The sequence below is a fragment of the Girardinichthys multiradiatus genome, chromosome 18 (assembly GCF_021462225.1).
Source record: "Girardinichthys multiradiatus isolate DD_20200921_A chromosome 18, DD_fGirMul_XY1, whole genome shotgun sequence".
Taxonomy (NCBI): domain Eukaryota; kingdom Metazoa; phylum Chordata; class Actinopteri; order Cyprinodontiformes; family Goodeidae; genus Girardinichthys; species Girardinichthys multiradiatus.
The window spans coordinates 27,964,837-27,984,611 of NC_061810.1; the positions used below are offsets into that span (position 1 = coordinate 27,964,837).

At 39.9% G+C, this 19,775-nt stretch overlaps 3 protein-coding genes across 3 annotated transcripts in view; all 3 read left to right on the top strand.

Moving 5' to 3' along the window:
* The first annotated feature begins 6,074 nt into the window (after window positions 1-6,074).
* LOC124884678 (neurogenic locus notch homolog protein 4-like) lies at window positions 6,075-9,200 on the top strand. Its single transcript, XM_047392734.1, has 8 exons — window positions 6,075-6,108; window positions 6,342-6,560; window positions 6,703-6,809; window positions 7,291-7,444; window positions 7,831-7,930; window positions 8,200-8,372; window positions 8,610-8,846; window positions 9,187-9,200. Exons 1-8 carry the CDS (start codon window positions 6,075-6,077, stop codon window positions 9,198-9,200), a joined length of 1,038 nt encoding a protein of 345 aa, XP_047248690.1.
* Window positions 8,835-12,959, top strand: LOC124884679 (ABC transporter G family member 25-like). Its single transcript, XM_047392735.1, has 7 exons — window positions 8,835-9,111; window positions 9,187-9,307; window positions 9,636-9,786; window positions 9,886-10,025; window positions 10,958-11,104; window positions 11,390-11,500; window positions 12,940-12,959. Exons 2-7 carry the CDS (start codon window positions 9,274-9,276, stop codon window positions 12,957-12,959), a joined length of 603 nt encoding a protein of 200 aa, XP_047248691.1. The 5' UTR covers window positions 8,835-9,111; window positions 9,187-9,273.
* Window positions 12,960-16,575: 3,616 nt separating this feature from the next.
* si:ch211-286b4.4 (zonadhesin) overlaps window positions 16,576-19,775 on the top strand; it is a 28,354-nt gene continuing 25,154 nt past the window's right edge. Inside the window, exons 1-4 of the mRNA XM_047392736.1 lie at window positions 16,576-16,585; window positions 16,651-16,812; window positions 17,614-17,832; window positions 18,010-18,177. Of these exons, the coding sequence (XP_047248692.1) occupies window positions 16,576-16,585; window positions 16,651-16,812; window positions 17,614-17,832; window positions 18,010-18,177 (559 nt within the window). The remainder of the gene's footprint in view (window positions 16,586-16,650; window positions 16,813-17,613; window positions 17,833-18,009; window positions 18,178-19,775) is intronic.

The window sequence follows — 19,775 nt, forward strand, 5'->3', positions numbered from 1 at the left end:
CAGAATTAGCATATCATTAAAAGGGTCTCTAAACGAGCTATGAACCTAATCATCTGAATCAACGAGTTAACTCTAAACACCTGCAAAAGATTCCTGAGGCCTTTAAAACTCCCAGCCTGGTTCATTACTCAAAACCCCAATTATGGGTAAGACTGCCGACCTGACTGCTGTCCAGAAGGCCACTATTGACACCCTCAAGCAAGAGGGTAAGACACAGAAATAAATTTCTGAACGAATAGGCTGTTCCCAGAGTGCTGTATCAAGGCACCTCAGTGGGAAGTCTGTGGGAAGGAAAAAGTGTGGCAGAAAACGCTGCACAACGAGAAGAGGTGACCGGACCCTGAGGAAGATTGTGGAGAAGGGCCGATTCCAGACCTTGGGGGACCTGCGGAAGCAGTGGACTGAGTCTGGAGTAGAAACATCCAGAGCCACCGTGCACAGGCGTGTGCAGGAAATGGGCTACAGGTGCCGCGTTCCCCAGGTCAAGCCGCTTTTGAACGAGAAACAGCGGCAGAAGCGCCTTACCTGGGCTACAGAGAAGCAGCACTGGACTGTTGCTCAGTGGTCCAAACTACTTTTTTCGGATGAAAGCAAATTCTGCATGTCATTCGGAAATCAAGGTGCCAGAGTCTGGAGGAAGACTGGGGAGAAGGAAATGCCAAAATGCCAGAAATCCAGTGTCAAGTACCCACAGTCAGTGATGGTCTGGGGTGCCGTGTCAGCTGCTGGTGTTGGTCCACTGTGTTTTATCAAGGGCAGGGTCAATGCAGCTAGCTATCAAGAGATTTTGGAGCACTTCATGCTTCCATCTGCTGAAAAGCTTTATGGAGATGAAGATTTCATTTTTCAGCACGACCAGGCACCTGCTCACAGTGCCAAAACCACTGGTAAATGGTTTACTGACCATGGTATCACTGTGCTCAGTTGGCCTGCCAACTCTCCTGACCTGAACCCCATAGAGAATCTGTGGGATATTGTGAAGAGAACGTTGAGAGACTCAAGACCCAACACTCTGGATGAGCTAAAGGCCGCTATCGAAGCATCCTGGGCCTCCATAAGACCTCAGCAGTGCCACAGGCTGATTGCCTCCATGCCACGCCGCATTGAAGCAGTCATTTCTGCAAAAGGATTCCCGACCAAGTATTGAGTGCATAACTGTACATGATTATTTGAAGGTTGACGTTTTATGTATTAAAAACACTTTTATTTTATTGGTCGGATGAAATATGCTAATTTTGTGAGATAGGAATTTTGGGTTTTCATGAGCTGTATGCCAAAATCATCCGTATTAAGACAATAAAAGACCTGAAATATTTCAGCTAGTGTGCAATGAATCTAAAATATATGAATGTTAAATTTTCATCATGACATTATGGAAAATAATAAACTTTATCACAATATGCTAATATTTTGAGAAGGACCTGTAATATTTTCTTATAACCCTGTCCTGTCTGACCATTTTTTAATAACCTTTGAGTTTAATTTAACCAAGTACTCCACACCTGAAAGAAAATTTCATTATAGTAGATCATTATCAGACAACACAGTAACAACCTTTAAAGAATCTGTTCCACTTTTGATTTCCTCATTATCACTGAAAAGCACAGTGGAGGACAATACTTTTTTCTGCCCTTTCACAAATTGATTATATTGTTCATAGTGTTACGTCATCATTGTGTGATGCATTAGACAATGCAGCCTCCTTGAAAAAGAAGGTAATCATTCATAGGAGGCTAGCTCCCTGGTTTAATTCAGAGCTGCATACTTTAAAGCACAATGTTAGAAAATTGGAGAGAAAATGGCACTCTATACACCTAGAGGATTCCTACTTAATCTGGAAAAATAGCCTACTGTTGTATAAAAAGACACTTCACCAAGCCAGAACAGCTTATTTCTCATCATTAATAGAAGAGAACAAGAATAATCCTAGGTTTCTCTTTAGTACAGGTGCTAAACTTACACAGTCATAGCTCTGTTGAGCCACCCATTCCCTTAGCTCTCAACGGTCATGACTTTATGGGATTCTTCCAAAAATAAAATTGATTCTATTAAAAAGAAAATCTTTGACATTCTCCCGAAGATGATTATTTCATCCTCAAAGAGAGACAACATTGGAAGTAACCGTAGAACCTGATCTGTGTTTGGACTGTTTTGATCCCGTGGAGCTTCCTAAGTTATCAGAAATATTAGCTTCATCTAAACCTTCAACTTGTATGTTAGACCCAATCCCGACCAAATTATTTAAGGAAGTGTTCCCTCTGATTACCAGCCCATTATAGATATGATTAATCTATCCTTAGTAAATGGATATGTACCACAAGCTTTTAAGGTAGATTTAATTAAACCTTTACTTAAGAAACCTTTGCTTGATCGAGATGACTTGAAAAATTACAGACCTATATCCAATCTTCCATTCTTATCTAAAATTCTTAAGAAAATAGTTGCTAATCAAATGTGTGAGCATTTACACAGCAATGACCTGTTTGAAGAGTTTCAGTCAGGCTTCAGAGCTCATCATAGCACTGAAACAGCTCTGCTGAAATTCACTAATGATATTCTTATGGCCTCAGATAATGGACTTGTGTCTGTTCTGGTTCTGTTAGATCTCAGTGCTGCATTTGATACAGTCAATCACAAAATTCTCTTAGAAAGGCTGGAATATGCTGTAGAGATCAGGGGAACAGCGCTAGGCTGGTTTAAATATTATCTGTCTGACAGATTCCAGTTTGTTCATGTAAATGATAAATCATCTTTAAACTCCAGGGTTAATTGTGGAGTACCACAGGGTTCAGTACTTGGGCCAATTCTCTTTACTATATATATGCTTCCAATAGGTCAAATTATCAGGCAGCATAGAATAAAGTTTCACTGTTACGCTGATGATACTCAGCTTTACTTATCCATGAATCCTGATGAGCCCAACCAGTTGGATAGACTACAAGCATGTCTTGAAGACATAAAAACTTGGATGACTTTAAATTTTCTGCTTCTAAATTCAGACAAGACAGAAGTTGTCGTCTTTGGACTGTAGTCTTTAAAAAAGTAAACTGCTTAGTCAATCACTTAACCTGGATGGCATTAAATTGACCTCCAGTAATAAAGTGAAAAACCTTGGTGTTATTTTTGACCAGGACATGTCATTTAAATCCCATATTAAACAGGTTTCTAGGGTTTTCTTTTTTCATCTCTGGAACATTGCCAAAATTAGAAATATCCTATCCAGGAGTGATGCTGAAAAACTTGTCCATGCATTTATTACTTCAAGGCTGGACTATTGTAATTCGTTACTATCAGGATGTCCACAAAATGCAGTTAAAAGACTTCAGCTGATTCAGAATGCTGCAGCAAGAGTTCTGATGAAAATTAAAAAGAGAAATCATATTTCTCCTATTTTAGCTTCCCTTCTTTGGCTACCTGTTAAATCCAGAATATAATTTAAAATTCTCCTCCTCACATATAAAGCCCTTAATGATCTAGCTCCATCATACATCAGAGATCTGATTGTTCCATATGTTCCTAACAGAGCACTTCATTCTCAGACTGCAGGTTTACTGGTGGTTCCTAGAGTCTCTAGAAGTAGAATGGGAGGCAGATCCTTTAGTTATCAGGCTCCTCTCCTGTGGAACCAGCTCCGGGTTTTAGTCCGTGAGGCAGACACCCTGTCTACTTTTAAGGCTAGGCTTAAAAGGTTCCTTTTTGATAAAGATTATAGTTAGTTAGAGTGGCTTAGGTTATCCTGAGCTATCTTCCTTATTTTTACCTCCATCTTCTTCCCTCCCTGTTGGTTGGAGTAAGGGGGAGTCAGGTTTAGCTTAAACCGGCTCAGTTATGGTTGAGGTGCAAACACACCCTCCATTTCTGCTACCTGTATGACCCCTTCTCTTTTCCAATGGTTATGGTCAATCTGACAGAGAGAGGTATCCCAATCCTTGTGGTTTTTAGTATAACAATGGCCATCAGTGAGCTCTAGATGAACAAACTGTCTACTTTCAAGGCTAGGCTTAAAACTTTCCTTTTTGATAAAGCTTATAGTTAGAGTGGCTTAGGTTATCCTGAGCTATCTCTGTAGTTATGCTGCTATAGGCTTAGGCTGCTGGAGGACATAACGACCACTTTCACCCTCTTCGCTACATTCTCACACTACTCTCCAATTTTGCATTATTTGTTGTTATTTCAGTTTTTAACTTTATGTTCTCCCTCTTTTCTCTTCCTAGAAGCTACACCTGGCCTGAGTCTGTGTATACCTGTGACAACTTTCTGGAGGGGGGCATCGTCCAAGCTTCTGCTGGCAACAACTTAATGCTCACCTTCTACCTATGATCCACATAGCCCTGTCTTTTAGTGTTTAACCCTTTCTCTCTCCTAGACATGGCAATTGACTGAGCTTAACTGTAACTAACTGTATGTGCTCTCTTTCAGACACTAACCTTGAAAACTGACTCAGAGTTTATCTGTTTTTTCTTTCTAGGTGAAATGACTAAAGGAGCTACATCCATTAACATTTACTTTTCCTTCCCATTGAAAGTACTCCTGGATCAGTGTTTCTTTGTTCTCTTTGTGTCTCTGCTCTGTTCTCTCAAACCCCCTGTCGGTCGTGGCAGATGGCCACTCACACTGAGCCTGGTTGTGCTGGAGGTTTCTTCCTGTTAAAAGGGAGTTTTCCTCTCCACTGTCGCTACATGCATGCTCAGTATGAGGAATTGCTCCAAAGTCAACGCCAGTGACTGTCCACTGTCTCTACATGCTCATCCGGGAGGAGGGAATGCTGCAAGTCACTGACTGGATGCAATCTGCTGGGTTTCCTTAGATAGAAAAACTTTTTATCCAATTTGAATAAATAACTAAATCTAACTGCACTGTTCAATGGTTACGATTAATTGGAATGTATGTACCTGACTTTTGTGAAGTGCCTTGAGACAACATGTGTTGTGAATTGGCGCTATATAAATAAACTGAATTGAATTGAACTGTACACAGCTTTGTATGATGTATGTATGAATAGATTGCTGAATGATGTAAATGTGTTATGTCCTTCCACCCATAGGACCATGTCACGCTGGATATTTTTGCCAACCTGGGGCATCCTCTCCTTCCCCCCAGAATGAATTCTCTGGCTCCTTGTGCCCACCTGGTCACTATTGCCCCTCAGGTTATTTGCCTGCCTTTTCTTTTATAAGCTTGTAGCTTTGATATTTAGGCGCTGCACATTGTTCAAGCATTGTTTTTTTTTTTAATATTATGCATATAAACATTACATTCTTATAAGCACAATGTAAGCAAATGTATGGTGAAGGACCTTATTAACATTTTGGCCCATTATATTTTATGGCTATGTTGTATTATTTATGCTAATTACCATTTGGAGGTCATCAACAAGTTCTGACAGCATGGATCTTGTGGCCTTTGCTTTCCTGATGTCTTTAAAATAAATCCCACATTTGCCCTCTTTTACTTGGCTGACCCATCTCTTTGAAATGCTGCTGCAGGGCAAACTGATTTTTTGTGAGTTTGCCAACGCTGCACCCAACACTCCATAAGAGTGTCTCACTTGTATACTTTCTCTTATTTTTCGATAATACTGTGTGAAACATTGTCACGCTGTATATGTTTGCCAAACACTGTGCATGCATAATTTTAACCCTATTTTACTGTTTTGTGCAAACTCTTGTTTAATGCAGTTTTTCTTCATGTCGTCTTTATAGGCTCTGCAGCACCCCAAGCTTGCCCTGAGGGAAGTTGGACAAACAGCTCAGGGTTACGTAGCCAGGAAGATTGTAAAGCTTGTTTGGGGGGATTTTACTGTGACTCTACTGGCCTCACTAAACCCAGTGGATTCTGTAGTGAAGGGTACATCTCTTTTGTGTTTTTTGGATCAAAGTCATACAAGCCATCTGATCATTAACCTGATTACATTTGGTCATATTTCTTATGCAGATATTACTGTAAAGAGGGAGCTGTCATACCTACCCCCACTGATGGAATTTCAGGAGGACCCTGTCCTGAGGGTCACTACTGCCCTGAGGGAACTGTTCAACCTTTGCCCTGTGTTCCAGGGACTTATGTGGCTGTAACACATGCGAGTCAGTGTGAGCTTTGTCTCCCAGGCTGGTTCTGTGTGTCTGGCTCTCTGTACCTCTGTCCTGCAGGTTTGTTGTTATGTTTGTTTGTTTATTTTTCAGAAACTTAAATTGAAATAAAAAAAATCTTATCAAATTTTGATTTGTGTTTATCTATACCATAGCATTTTTGCCAAAACACAAACAAAGAAGCATATGTGTTTGTCCAATCGTTTTTATTTTTCATTATTTTTTCATTTTCATGATTTTTGTCTTGACCTACAGGATTTTACTGTCCTGAGGGGACTGGATTTGCCTTAAAAAGCTGTCCAGAAGGAACCTACGGTCCGGATCCTGGCTACTGGTCTGTCTCCCAGTGCAGGCAATGTGACGGAGGCCATTATTGCTCTTCCAGAAATGCCACAGCTGTCACTGGGCCATGCCAGGAAGGATATTACTGTTTACATGGAAACGTGTCTCCACAGCCTCTCTCGCAGGCTGCAGGTAAACAAATGTCTTTACACAGCATACACTACAAAGTCACCCATTTACTAGAAGTGATCCCAGATGTTTCTTTTGCTAATATATTTGTAAATCTGATAGTGGTTATCTATTAGTGCTCTTTGAGACATGTGTCTCTTACCAGGAGGAGGAGGACCTTGTCCTGTTGGACACTACTGTCCCCAGGCCACCATCCATCCTCAGCCCTGTCCATCTGGAACATTCTCTAACATCACCAATGTGGCCTCCAAGGTTATTTTCACTTATCATGGCATTCACCTGTCTTCCTTACAGTGACAATGAAATATTTACAAATGACATTCCATCAGGATGATGTTTTTATTTAAATTATTGACAGCGCCTGTATGATTAAAGAAATAAAATACGATCTGTTAGCTGAAAATGATCTTTTACTAAAAACAGGAGGCAAAATGACAAAAAAGGTTTTTGGATGTAAGGCAATACATGGCAGTAGCAGTATGTTGCTATGAAGAGGTTTTCTTCATCTTTTACCAAGTAAAAAGGATCTACTGTGGAGCTATGCACATTTTCTGTTGGTTATCACATAAGGTCCCATTAAAATAAAATAAAGTTATTGCTTTCAAAAGCAAAAGGGTTATGACTACTTTTTAAGGTGCTGTATAAAGTTAACTAGTATTTACTCCCAGACCAGTTTTTTAAAAAACTTTTTTTAAAAGCATTACTCTGCTGCTTCATGTTTTTCATTTTATAGGAGGACTGTCAGCCATGTTTCTCAGGTTACTACTGCGACTCAGTGGGGCTGTCCGCACCTTCAGGAAAATGCTGGGGAGGCTTCTTCTGTGTTGAGGGTGCAGATCGCCCTGACCCTCCTTTCAAAGACAGCCATGGAGGTCCATGCCCAAAAGGTGATCAATGACACTTCAGATATTAGCTTTAGCCTCTTCTTTAAAAGGCGTGGCCAACAGATCATTATGGGGAGGAAATGAATAAATATGTGGCAATAATTAGGTCAAGTTTTTATTGTTGCTCAAGCAGTAAATTTCAGCAGATAACAATGTTTTATGACATTTAACAAGCAGTACATATGGGAATTCTTTAACAAGTGATAACGTTTTTCATTTACATAACCTGAAAGCAAGCTCAGCATAGAAGCATAAAAGTAAACAACAGGCTCTTTCCAGCTTAGGGCTCCAAACAGAAGCAACTGCTCTGTTGGGACCAGAATCAAACCTTGTTTCTTGTGGATTGTGTCTGTGCATCTCTTTCATGGTGCCTCTATTTGCACAAGCAGGTTATTACTGTTCAGAGGGTTCTGCAGCTCCTCAGCACTGCCCCCTGGGAACCATCAGCACAGAAGACGGCCAAGCCAGCTGCAGTGTCTGTCCCCAGGGGTATGCTTGCTTATCAGTTTCACATGGTCTCCATGAACTGTAAGCTGACACAGATTTTCACATACATACACAACAGAGGTTGCAGTACCTGTAAATCCTCTAGCATATTTAGGGAACATGCTTTTCATGTTTTACAAAGTAAGTAACTTTGAGTTTAGTTTATTGTTTTTTTTCTGAGTACTTCTGCATATTATACAGGAGAACATTTTGTCCGTGCTGCCATCAGAAGCCAATAACTAAATTATTCCTTTTTTGTTTTGCCTGGACAGATTTTATTGCTCTGGGAAAACTAACAACTCTGTGCTGGAGAGTTTTGAGTGTCCGCCGGGCCATTACTGCCCGGCCGGGACCTGGTCCAAATACCAGTTCCCGTGTCCAGCTGGAACTTTCAATCCTCGCACTCAGATGACAAAACCCCAGGACTGCTTGCCATGCCCTCCAGGTCACACATCATTTACTGCTAATGATTAATTAAAGATTTAGCAGTTGACCCAGTGTTATTTTTTTTTGTACATCATGATGATGGTAATTAGAAGCTGTTGGTAAAATAGTCTACTTCAGAGTCGGTTGTTAAAATGTCTACATTCATGTATTCTCAAGTTTAACATTTTATTATTTCTGGTATAAATTTACAGGGGTATAAACATTTCAGCTTTTTCTTCCTTTTTGTTCCAACCAGGCTCGTTCTGTGCGACTCCTGGTAAAGATGTAGCATCGGGCCCTTGTAGTGCAGGCTACTACTGTCTCTCTGGTGCTCAGTCACCCACACCAGAGGATGGAGGGGTGACAGGTGATAAATGTCCTGAAGGGCATTATTGCGTTCAGGGCTCCTCTGCACCACTTCCCTGTCCTGCAGGGCATTATAGCAACAAAAGCAGAAACAGTCATATCTCAGACTGCCTGCCTTGTCCTCCAGGTTGGAACTATTTTTAATTATTTGCCATTAGTCCCATAAAACTGTAGCAGTAACAAGTTTTTTTCCTTGTTTTGTAGGGTTTTTGTGTGTCAGCAGAGGGCTCTCTTTTCCTTCTCATATCTGTCCAGCTGGCTTTTATTGTCTAGGCATAGAAAACAGCAACTTGCAATACTCTATAACCTGCTCACCGGGAAACAAGTGCCCACCTGGATCTGAAAGACAGGTGCCCTGCTTGCCTGGGACCTATCAGAATTTGCCGGGTCAGGTGAGGAGGTCAAACATATTTTACTTTATTCTGCAATTTCATAAAAATGATTAAGAGCTGGTGTCTCCTCCACAGGCAGACTGTATTGAATGTCCTGCAGGATTTTTCTGCCCTGGCCTGGTTAGTGCAGATGCTGGTCAGGTGTCTGGATCTCACACTCCTATGCCTTGTCCTAAAGGACATTATTGCCCACCTGGTAAGCTACAGTACACTGCATATTATAAAACATTCATACAAATGTACAGCCTTATTGCATTATGTTGTCACTAATAAATGTGACACAAGTGGTGCTGCATACAGCCTTTGTGAGATTAGTTGTCTGAATATTGCATTTGTTGTACGCAGAGTGCACTGCTGAACTTGGTTTGTTTGCACTCCTGAGTGAGCGACTGCGGCTCTAAACTGCTTTCCAATTATGCTAATGGCTATTACTGAGCATAATCGAGATAAGCATGGTCATCATAAATTGTTCTTTGATGTTTAGCCCGCAGCCATCTGTAGATACAATACATGTTTATCTACAGGAACTCAGACTGGTGTAGCGTTCCCATGCCCAGCTGGCACTTTCAGCAGCCAGATGGGGTTGTCCAATAAGTCAGGGTGTGAGCTCTGCCCCCCTGGAAGATACTGCAGTTCCTCTGGACTGGCTTCTCCCTCTGGGGTCTGCTCTCCTGGGTAAATACATATATGATGTTTGCAGCAAGATTGTAAACTGTCTCCATTTGATTCAGCCTTACCAGGTTACGTATGCTGTAATGGCCTTTCTCTCCCTAGTTACTTCTGTATCCAAGGTTCTGTTTCTGCCCAACCAGAGGAGAGTCCAACCGGACAGCGGTGCTCTGCTGGGTCCTATTGCCCACAGGGAACAAGCTACATGGTTCCTTGCCCTGCAGGCACATTTAGCTCCATAGAAGGTGATATAAAACCTTCGTCACAAATGCTGATATACCACATACAGAATTATATGAAAAGTCGACTGTGGTACTCTTAAACAATCATCCTACTGAAAATATTTCACTGTTTTTGAAGACTGTAGAGTTTTCTGATTGGTGGAATGTTTATTGAATCAATCAACTTGTTAGAGTAAATTAGCGCAGAAGTGTTATGCTATCAGTTTATAAAGCTAAATTTAAACAATAACTATTCAGAAACATTCAGCTACAAAGATAGAAAATGAATAAGTGCATTTATAAAATTGATCACAAATATTACGCCAAGAACTCACAGCAAAAAAAATAAATAAAATAAACCATCATAAAATAAGTTATCTGAGTTTTTCTTTGAAGACTGTTGTGTTAACAGATTGTTGGAGGGTTGCTAGTTCAATCACCTTGGTAGAATAACACAGAACAGTAGTGTATGTCGCTGCACACAACCATCGGTCCAACTTTATACCGTAAAAAGTAAAATATATAGAGGTATATACATTTATAAATAGATAAGACTGAATAAAAACTTGACATTATATTACTCTGATAAGTTACCAAAATCCTAATTCAGTAAGGTGCATTCAGTTAAGTAAAGTAAAGCTAAATGGAAAGAAATGACTGAATAAAACAATTGCCTGGATGAAGAATAGGTCCCTACACATTGGCCATAGTTTATTTTATTATTGAGGCCATGTAAAATGTAGGCCTTTTTAAATATGTTTTCCCCTTATCCATAGTGCACTTTTACATAATGGCCACTTGCTTTTCTCACACTGGGACCTTTTTTGTACTGAAAGCAAGAAGCCTTGTTCATATCATAGTGAAGCCTGGAAACACTTGACATTACAGTATTATACCACATCTAATTTCTTCTTTCCATCAATATATTGTTTTGGTTTTGTTCAATTTTAAATTAGGTGCAGTGTCTATAGAAGTATGTCAGCCTTGTTTGCCTGGCCACTACTGTGCTAAGCCTGGAGCATCTTCCCCGTCTGGACTCTGCAACCCTGGTTTCTACTGCAGAGAGGGATCGCCAGCTGCTTCACCTTTGAGAAATATCACTGGTAGCATTCATTCGTGACCTTTCAATAATGTTAATAAATGCATAGCAACAATCTAAACAGGTTGTTTTAGTAACAACATCTTTAGGTATGAAATTTGAATGATCTGAAAAAATCTGATTTAATTCAACATTTCTCCGCAGCACCTTTAAAGTAATTTTGAACATTAATTTCTGCTTTGTTTTAGCAGTTTTTTTAAAGAGGTTGCTGAAAATGATTTTGGTCTTCTAGCTCACTTACTAACAAAACCAGTAAAGGAATCCAATGAAGGTGTGCTTTCTGTTCCAGGAAAAGTGGCATCTTCAGCCAGATTTGATGGTGATTCAGTCCATGGAGATGTGTGTCGTGCAGGCTACTACTGTCCAAAAGGCAGCACAAAACCAAACCCCTGTCCTCCAGGTAGAAAAACAACATACACTGACAGAGCTCCTAAAGGAAAAACAAAAAATGTAGGTCAGGTCAGAGGTTTACATACACCTGTCATCAGGTGTATGTCATATCAATGTCATATCAATTGATGTTAACGTTTATTTTTAATGTTTTATTAGGACCCCTCTTTTTTGAGGCTGTATTAATCATCCAACCATGTCTATACCTGCTTATCCCTGGAGGGTTGCAGGGGGGGTTGGTGCCTACCTCCAGCATTCAAAAGTGGCTACACCCTGGACAGGTCGCCAGTCCATTATAGGGCAACACAGAGACACAGAAGACAGACAACCTTGCACACACACTCATACCCAAGGGCAATTTAGAGTTGCCAGTTAACCTAACCACCATGTCTTTGTACTGGTGGAGGAAGCTGGATGACCCAGAGAGAACCCATGCATGCATATGGGGAACATGAAAACTCCATGCAGAAAGACCCCAGGCTGGGATTCAAACCCAGGACCTTCGTGTTGGAAGGCAACTGATGGTAATTGTTCCACCGTGGATCCTTGGACTAATTATACAACATACAATTTGTTAATTGGATCTTTATTTAACCAGGTATAATATAACCCTTCTTGGTATAATATAACCCATCTTGATTAGACGTAATATACGTTAAAATATTATACATATTGGCTCAAATATGTACATAAAACCGAAATAGTGTGGATAAATATCTATTGGCAAGTTGCTTCTTGACTAAACCTTGGCCTTGGCACTGTTTTGAATGAATATTTAAATTAGTTAGGCTTCTGCCAGACACCTTTTTGAAGCAAAGTCCACAAATTTCCTTTATAATTGAGGTAACCCCTTTAGTTCGGCAAGTTTAATGTAACCCTTCAAAGAAATAAATAGTTGTGATGTGTGGTTAGGATCCTTTTCTAGTTGGAACACACAGTTGTAGCCAATGTTTATCATCTGACCCAAACTGCCACCCACAGTTGAGAGAGGTTTTGGGTAGGATCATAAACTAAAAGATGCTGGTATACCAGTGTCACTATCAACACCGAAGCTTGTTTAACCTAAAAAAGAAATGACTGAGGGGTTGCCCATTAAGATACATTAGAAGCCTTCCCTTTAAACTGGACTGATTCTGCTGCTAAGCACATTGATAAATTCAAATCCTATAGAAAGGTTTTATAGCCAGGCAAGGCAAGAATTGAGCTTTAGGGCCTCTGTAACATAATGTTCAGAGGGGTCAAGAAAAGGCATTTAAATCAAAAACACTACCATTTCTTAAGGATGGTGCTGCAAGGGGTTTGTTTTGCTCAAGAGGTTCTGTTGCATTGTACAAAGTAGATGGAATAATAATGAATGATGAAGACTGCCTCCAAATTCTTCAAGTTCACCTCAAATCAACAGTCGGACAGTTAAAACTTGGACACATATACGTTTTTCCAACTGGACAGGGATCCCAAACACAAACTAGTTTCTGGAACATTCCCCTAACCTCTTCACACTGACTATGACACCTTTGATGATGGTGAGTGTATTTAAACTTCTGACTAGAAAAGTGTTTTATCTTTTGTTATAATAGTGTTGTTAAAAAAAAAAAAAACTCCCACGGAAAGAACATATGCGTTGTGACACCCACACATGAGCTGTGTGTCTGGCCTCACATATTGAACACGTATCTTCAGTAGGTAGGGCAACAGGCCATAAATCCCCCAGAGGGAATGTGTGATAGGTTAATGTATCTACAACATTATGGAGAGATGTGAAACCTAATGGGAGTCCAAATAAACCTGTCTGAGTGGTCAGATAGGTACTTAATTAGGTGAATAAATGGAGCAGCAGAGCACACATGACAATTATCCCATACCTTTTCAAATCTGTATAGATAAATGTGTGTGTGTGCGTGTGTGTGTGTGTGTGTGTGTGAAAAGGGAGCAGGACCATGAATCATTTTTCCATGCTGGTTCATTTATCTCCTTTGAATAGGTACTTTCTTGGGCAGGACTGCAGCTCACTCTGAAAACGATTGTGAAGCTTGTCACCGAGGAATGTATTGCCCCTCGTGGGCTCAGACATCTGTGGACCTCCCCTGTCCCCAGGGATGGTTCTGTCCAACAGGATCATCGTCTGGACATCAGCCAGGTACAATTCACATCATTGGGGGTGCAAATCATATCTGTTAAAATAATCTGTATTGTGGGTCGTAGTTTCCAAGCAATTGGAAAAAGTTATTTGTAGGAGGCAATTGTTCAATAATAAAGGAAAGATTTATGCATAAGCTGCTGTTGAAATGATGATTTACAGTGAAATATATTCAACTGTATAATGGACAAGGTAACTAAACAAAATGGGCTCTATTGCTATGAACAGAAGATTAGAAAATGATATCATAAAACACTTAATGGGATTTGTATAATTACAAATGAATGCAGTCTACAATACTTTTTATTTCTTAATAAGTGGTGCTGATTACTGGATTTAACACACTTAGTAAAAAACCCCAGAGGCAGCTGATGTTTGTAGTTCTGGAGCACTTAAATAAGAATATAGAAGCAATAGGACCAACAGAAATAAAATAAATAATTTTGGAGATTAGTAACTATATGCAGTAACTCACACTATCTAACATGGTAACTGCATGTTAGATGCTGTCATGTGCAAAGCGCCGACACAAGTATGTATGGTAATAACTCCATATTAAACTACATTATCTATACCTATGCTGACACAAGCTTATGAGCTTCTATGCTATAAAGTATCTGTAAAATTTATTTTCATAGGACAACAGAATGAAATGTTTTGATGTGTAATTTAATTACACGAGGTAAGTAGTACTTTATCAAAAATCGAAACATGAAATAAGGAGGCTTCAATTGTGGAAAGCTTTGTTTTAAAAATTCATATTTCTAAACCTGTTAATTGCTGATATAGATGCACTATAACATAATAGTATAATCCCATTTTCATAAGACTAATTGTTAATTTAAAGATTTTCTGTTTTTTCATCCTTCTATAGTAGTACCACATATAAAAGAGGTGTCATGCAATGCACTGGTCTCCATTGATTACTATAGCCTATGCATCAATTAGGTTAAATTTATACCCGCCTTCAATTCCTATTTGTATAGTACAGAAACGAGGGAGTATATAAACATAAATGTTAGACTTTACATAAAGAAGTAACTTTACATTTTTTAAGGTTTTGCTGCAACTATTGAAGTAGGTGTTCTGTCCCTTCATCCACTTACAGGGGTTGGACAATGAAACTGAAACACCTGTCATTTTAGTGTGGGAGGTTTCATGGCTAAATTGGACCAGCCTGGTAGCCAGTCTTCATTGATTGCACATTGCACCAGTAAGAGCAGAGTGTGAAGGTTCAATTAGCAGGGTAAGAGCACAGTTTTGCTCAAAATATTGAAATGCACACAACATTATGGGTGACATACCAGAGTTCAAAAGAGGACAAATTGTTGGTGCACGTCTTGCTGGCGCATCTGTGACCAAGACAGCAAGTCTTTGTGATGTATCAAGAGCCACGGTATCCAGGGTAATGTCAGCATACCGCCAAGAAGGACGAACCACATCCAACAGGATTAACTGTGGACGCAAGAGGAAGCTGTCTGAAAGGGATGTTCGGGTGCTAACCCGTATCCAAAAAACATAAAACCACGGCTGCCCAAATCACGGCAGAATTAAATGTGCACCTCAACTCTTCTGTTTCCACCAGAACTGTCCGTCGGGAGCTCCACAGGGTCAATATACACGGCCGTGCTGCTATAGCCAAACCTTTGGTCACTCATGCCAATGCCAAACGTCGGTTTCAATGGTGCAAGGAGCGCAAATCTTGGGCTGTGGACAATGTGAAACATGTATTGTTCTCTGATGAGTCCACCTTTACTGTTTTCCCCACATCCGGGAGAGTTACGGTGTGGAGAAGCCCCAAAGAAGCGTACCAGCCAGACTGTTGCATGCCCAGAGTGAAGCATGGGGGTGGATCAGTGATGGTTTGGGCTGCCATATCATGGCATTCCCTTGGCCCAATACTTGTGCTAGATGGGCGTGTCACTGCCAAAGACTATCGAACCATTCTTGAGGACCATGTGCATCCAATGGTACAAACATTGTATCCTGAAGGCGGTGCCATGTATCTGGATGACAATGCACCAATACACACAGCAAGACTGGTGAAAGATTGGTTTGATGAACATGAAAGTGAAGTTGAACATCTCCCATGGCCTGCACAGTCACCAGATCTAAATATTATTGAGCCACTTTGGGGTGTTTTGGAGGAGCGAGTCAGGAAACGTTTTCCTCCACCAGTATCACGTAGTGACCTGGCCACTATCCTGCAAGAAGAATGGCTTAAAATCCCTCTGACCACTGTGCAGGACTTGTATATGTCATTCCCAAGACGAATTGATGCTGTATTGGCCGCAAAAGGAGGCCCTACACCATACTAATAAATTATTGAGGTCTAAAACCTCTGTCTGTACATATCTGTTGAATAAATGCCACAGAAGTAATTAAATGTCCCAGGTAAGCTTCCTGTTTCGGTTATATTACAAGCCAGAGAGATGCCATACCTCCTCTTAGCCCTTGGTTGAAGAGGACTTGTTTTACCAATTTGTACAGGAAGTGGCCCTAGAATCTATAAATAGTTTTAAAATTGTCTGTTATTTTCATGGCACCTCAGCTGAGGAGTTCACTCTCTTCTCCATCCCTCCCACTGGATTTTTGTGGAGGATTAGCTCTGCTTACAGCTAATATTCTCTTCATTGCACTTTTTGAATTGTATCACACTGCATAATTAAAAACATCAGATAGCTGCCACATTGTTGCATTAATAAAGACATATACTGATATTTAAATTGTGCTCTACCCATGACCTTTTTTAAATCATGAACAACGAGGCAGCATGTGACAGTGTGGGGTTTATTTTCTCATTATTTCATAGGATACCAATGCCCACCTGGCTTTGGTTGTCCAGCTGGTAGTGCAGAGCCAGTCATCTGCAGTCCAGGCACTTTTCAGTCTTTATCTGGACAGTCAATGTGTGACAGCTGCCCGCCAGGTAAATTAACTGTTCTCACATGTTTATCTGCTCAAACTTTGTACCTATTTTTCATTTTGAGGCTTTTTTTCATAAAACCTGGATTGTTTCTCAGGTTTTTACTGTCTGGAAGGTTCTTCTGTTCCTTCTCCATGTCCATTGGGCTATGTCAGTCCATTAGCTGACAGGATATCTCTGAGCGACTGCTCCCCCTGCCCCTCCGGCTACTTTTGTAACAGCAAGGCTCTGACAGAACCGTCTGGACCCTGCAGCGCAGGTCTGTCAGTTCACAAGCAGTATGTCAAAAAAACCTCCCTAGAAAATGTTATTTTTAGTACAGAAGACATTTTTAGAGGCGAGATAAACTCTTGAAAACTTGGAGTTTGATATTTAAAGTTGATGTAAAACTTTATGTGATAGAATTTAGTCCTATGTCATTAGAACACTATACCAGGGATACAATTAAAGTACCATAATAGTTTTTAATTCTGTCATAAGTCTGCATGATGAACATTAGACTCTACTAGCTCTTAATTCTTATCTACTTTTATTCTCTAACTAATGTAATACACCTTTTATCTTGTTAGTTTGCATTCAATAATTAAATATTTGTGATTAAAAAAAAACCCTAAATGTATAACTGGTAGAATAAATTTTCAATGCCTCAACTTTAAACACACCAAATCTGAACAGAAACTGTATAAAAATTGAAATTTAAAGATTAAAAGAAATTTAGGTATGAATATGTTTAGAAAATAATTTGTATGTTTGTTGAAAATATTTTCTTGTGAAAAAGTGAATGTTTTACTAAGATGCCAAGATGGCAGCAGGTTCATCCCTACAATTAGGTCAGGTTAAAATCTTATTGAGAAACTTTTATTTATTTTTGTTTATTATTGTCTGCCTTGCTTCTTCATGTTCCTCTTTGAAGTTTTTATTGTACATGACTTTGGTTTAACAGCAATCATTTTAAAATACCATAAGATAATATTGACCATAAGCCCTTTTGCCCTTATGGTAAAATAGTAAATATTTCAGTAATCCTTAGAAGGATGTTTGTCCATATTGTCCACTACAGGGCATTTTTGTTCCCAGAGGTCCACTGAGCCTTCACCTCTCTCCCAGCCATATGGAGATGTTTGTCCTGAGGGACACTTCTGTCCTCAGGGAAGTGGGTCACCCAAACCCTGTCCTGTCGGCAGTTTCCTTCCAGATGCTGGAGCTTTATCCCTCTCCCAATGTCGTCCTTGTCCCCCAGGGAAATACTGCCTAACTCCTGGAGCCACACATCCTACAGGTGGGGGACTGCACTTGCTGCATTCTGACTCTATCCAAAAATAGTATAAGGTGTGGAACAGTTAGTCTTTTTACAAGGTTTAAATCATACAATAACAAAATACAAACGCAAGTCTAAGGGTTTATTTGACAAACTGTTCAATGCAACCTCCTCTTAATGACTACTTCTTTGTGTTAGGTTCATGTTATACAGGTTTCTTCTGTGCTGGAGGTGCTGATGGCCCCACACCACAAGCCAACTCATCTGACTTTAATTGTCTTGTGCAAATCCTGGACATTTACTCGATGGAACTAGACATGGTCTTGTGGATGTGGAATCATTCCTGCTCCAACGTTTCCAAATCTGGTATTGTTATGTTTTTTCTGATGTTTTTCAGTGGTAAAACGTTCTGCAATTTTTTACAGTTCTTTATATTCATTTATATATACAAACTGGAGAAATAGGGCTGCATGGTAGAGCACTTGGTACCTCTGTTGCGCTGCATCAAGAGTTCCTGTATTTGAGTCTGGCCTTGGGTCTTTCTGCCTGTAGTTGGCATGTTCCCTCTGTGGTTTCTTTCTGGGCACTTTGGCTTCCTTCCACAGTCCAAAAACGTGCCCTTTGGTATGAGTATGTGCATGCATGGTTGTTTGTCCTGTTTGCCTCTGTGTTGCTCTGTGATGGACTGGCGACCTGTCCAGGGTGTACCCAGCCTCTTGTGCATTGTATGATGGAGATAGGCATCAGCCCCCTCGTGACCTAGCGAGGATAAGTAGGTATAGACGATGGATAGATAAATGGAAATTGAGAAATATATGAAAAAGGAACATTACAGTCTCCAGTTTGAATGATGGTTTTGAAAGGGATTATTTATATAGAGATTTATCCAGTGGGGAGGAGAGAGTCAGGAGAAATGTTGCCGGAGTGCAGTAGTGTAGAGATAAAACAGACCGGCACCGTACCAAGGGATGTAAAAGCATTCATTATCATGCTCAGTCTGCCTGTTCTCCACCAGGGTTGCAAATAACTGTTAAAAAAGGGAACATTTTGGCAGTAGTTTTGTAGAAATTGTAATTTCTTCTCCAGTTCTGAGCAGTTTTATTTCTCTAATGTGCACTGGACTGTGACATCACTTCCTTTTCTTCACAAAACTGTGTCACCAGAACACGAAATCCAGCATTGGTTGTGTAAAACATAGCAGTGGTGAGCTGAAGCAATTAGAGCTCTAACCTTTCTACAAATAATCATTCTTATTTTACTGATGAGGATTTAGCTACACTACAGTAATGAAGGTGTGACAGCATTTTTCTGAGAACAATATTTATTATGCCACTCAAGCTCTATTAGTTCTCACGTGGTGTTTTGAACTGAAAAGTCACTTCAAGCTAATGCTACACATACAAATTAATGATTAAAAAGCTAACTTTCTTGTCTGAGAAGCTTAATGATCCTACAAAGCCATGGAAATCTCGTTGGTCTGGCTGAAGAGTCTGCTTATGCTATTTGTCATGACCAAAACTTGAACTGTGGATTATGCCTAATTCTTAGGCCTTGGGTAGTTTCTCGTCATAAAGCCAAGATTTCAATAATTTCAAAGATCTGGGGCAAAACGTGTTTTCAACAGACCAGCATAAAACTTACCTGCTTTTTCTAATTAGCAAGAATTTTGGGGAAAGTAAAAGTGCTCACCAAATTATTTTTATATATTGCCAATAAGCAACCATAAATTCATTTAACATATTCCTGTTAGAAAATACTTTTTTTAATAAAAACAATCAAACTCTTGTTTACATGAGGTAGTCACACTCTACTGTTACATACGCATTATCCGAATACCGTAGTCCAGTTTTGTTTTAGAGACTTAGCTCCAATGGCTCTTTTTGTGTCATGAAGTATTTACAATTACTAAAAAACACTGGCAAGGCTGATTGCGATTTAGGCATGTTTCATACATTCAACATTCT

Excerpts from the sequence above, each read along its gene's own strand:
- LOC124884678 (XM_047392734.1), top strand. The coding sequence starts at position 6,075 with ATGCGAGTCAGTGTGAGCTTTGTCTCCCAGGCTG. Across the intron at positions 6,109-6,341 it reads GAGCTTTGTCTCCCAGGCTG|GATTTTACTGTCCTGAGGGG; the intron begins GTTCTGTGTGTC and ends CTTGACCTACAG. Across the intron at positions 6,561-6,702 it reads GCCTCTCTCGCAGGCTGCAG|GAGGAGGAGGACCTTGTCCT; the intron begins GTAAACAAATGT and ends GTCTCTTACCAG.
- LOC124884679 (XM_047392735.1), top strand. The coding sequence starts at position 9,274 with ATGCCTTGTCCTAAAGGACATTATTGCCCACCTG. Across the intron at positions 9,308-9,635 it reads AGGACATTATTGCCCACCTG|GAACTCAGACTGGTGTAGCG; the intron begins GTAAGCTACAGT and ends GTTTATCTACAG. Across the intron at positions 11,105-11,389 it reads ACCTTTGAGAAATATCACTG|GAAAAGTGGCATCTTCAGCC; the intron begins GTAGCATTCATT and ends TTTCTGTTCCAG.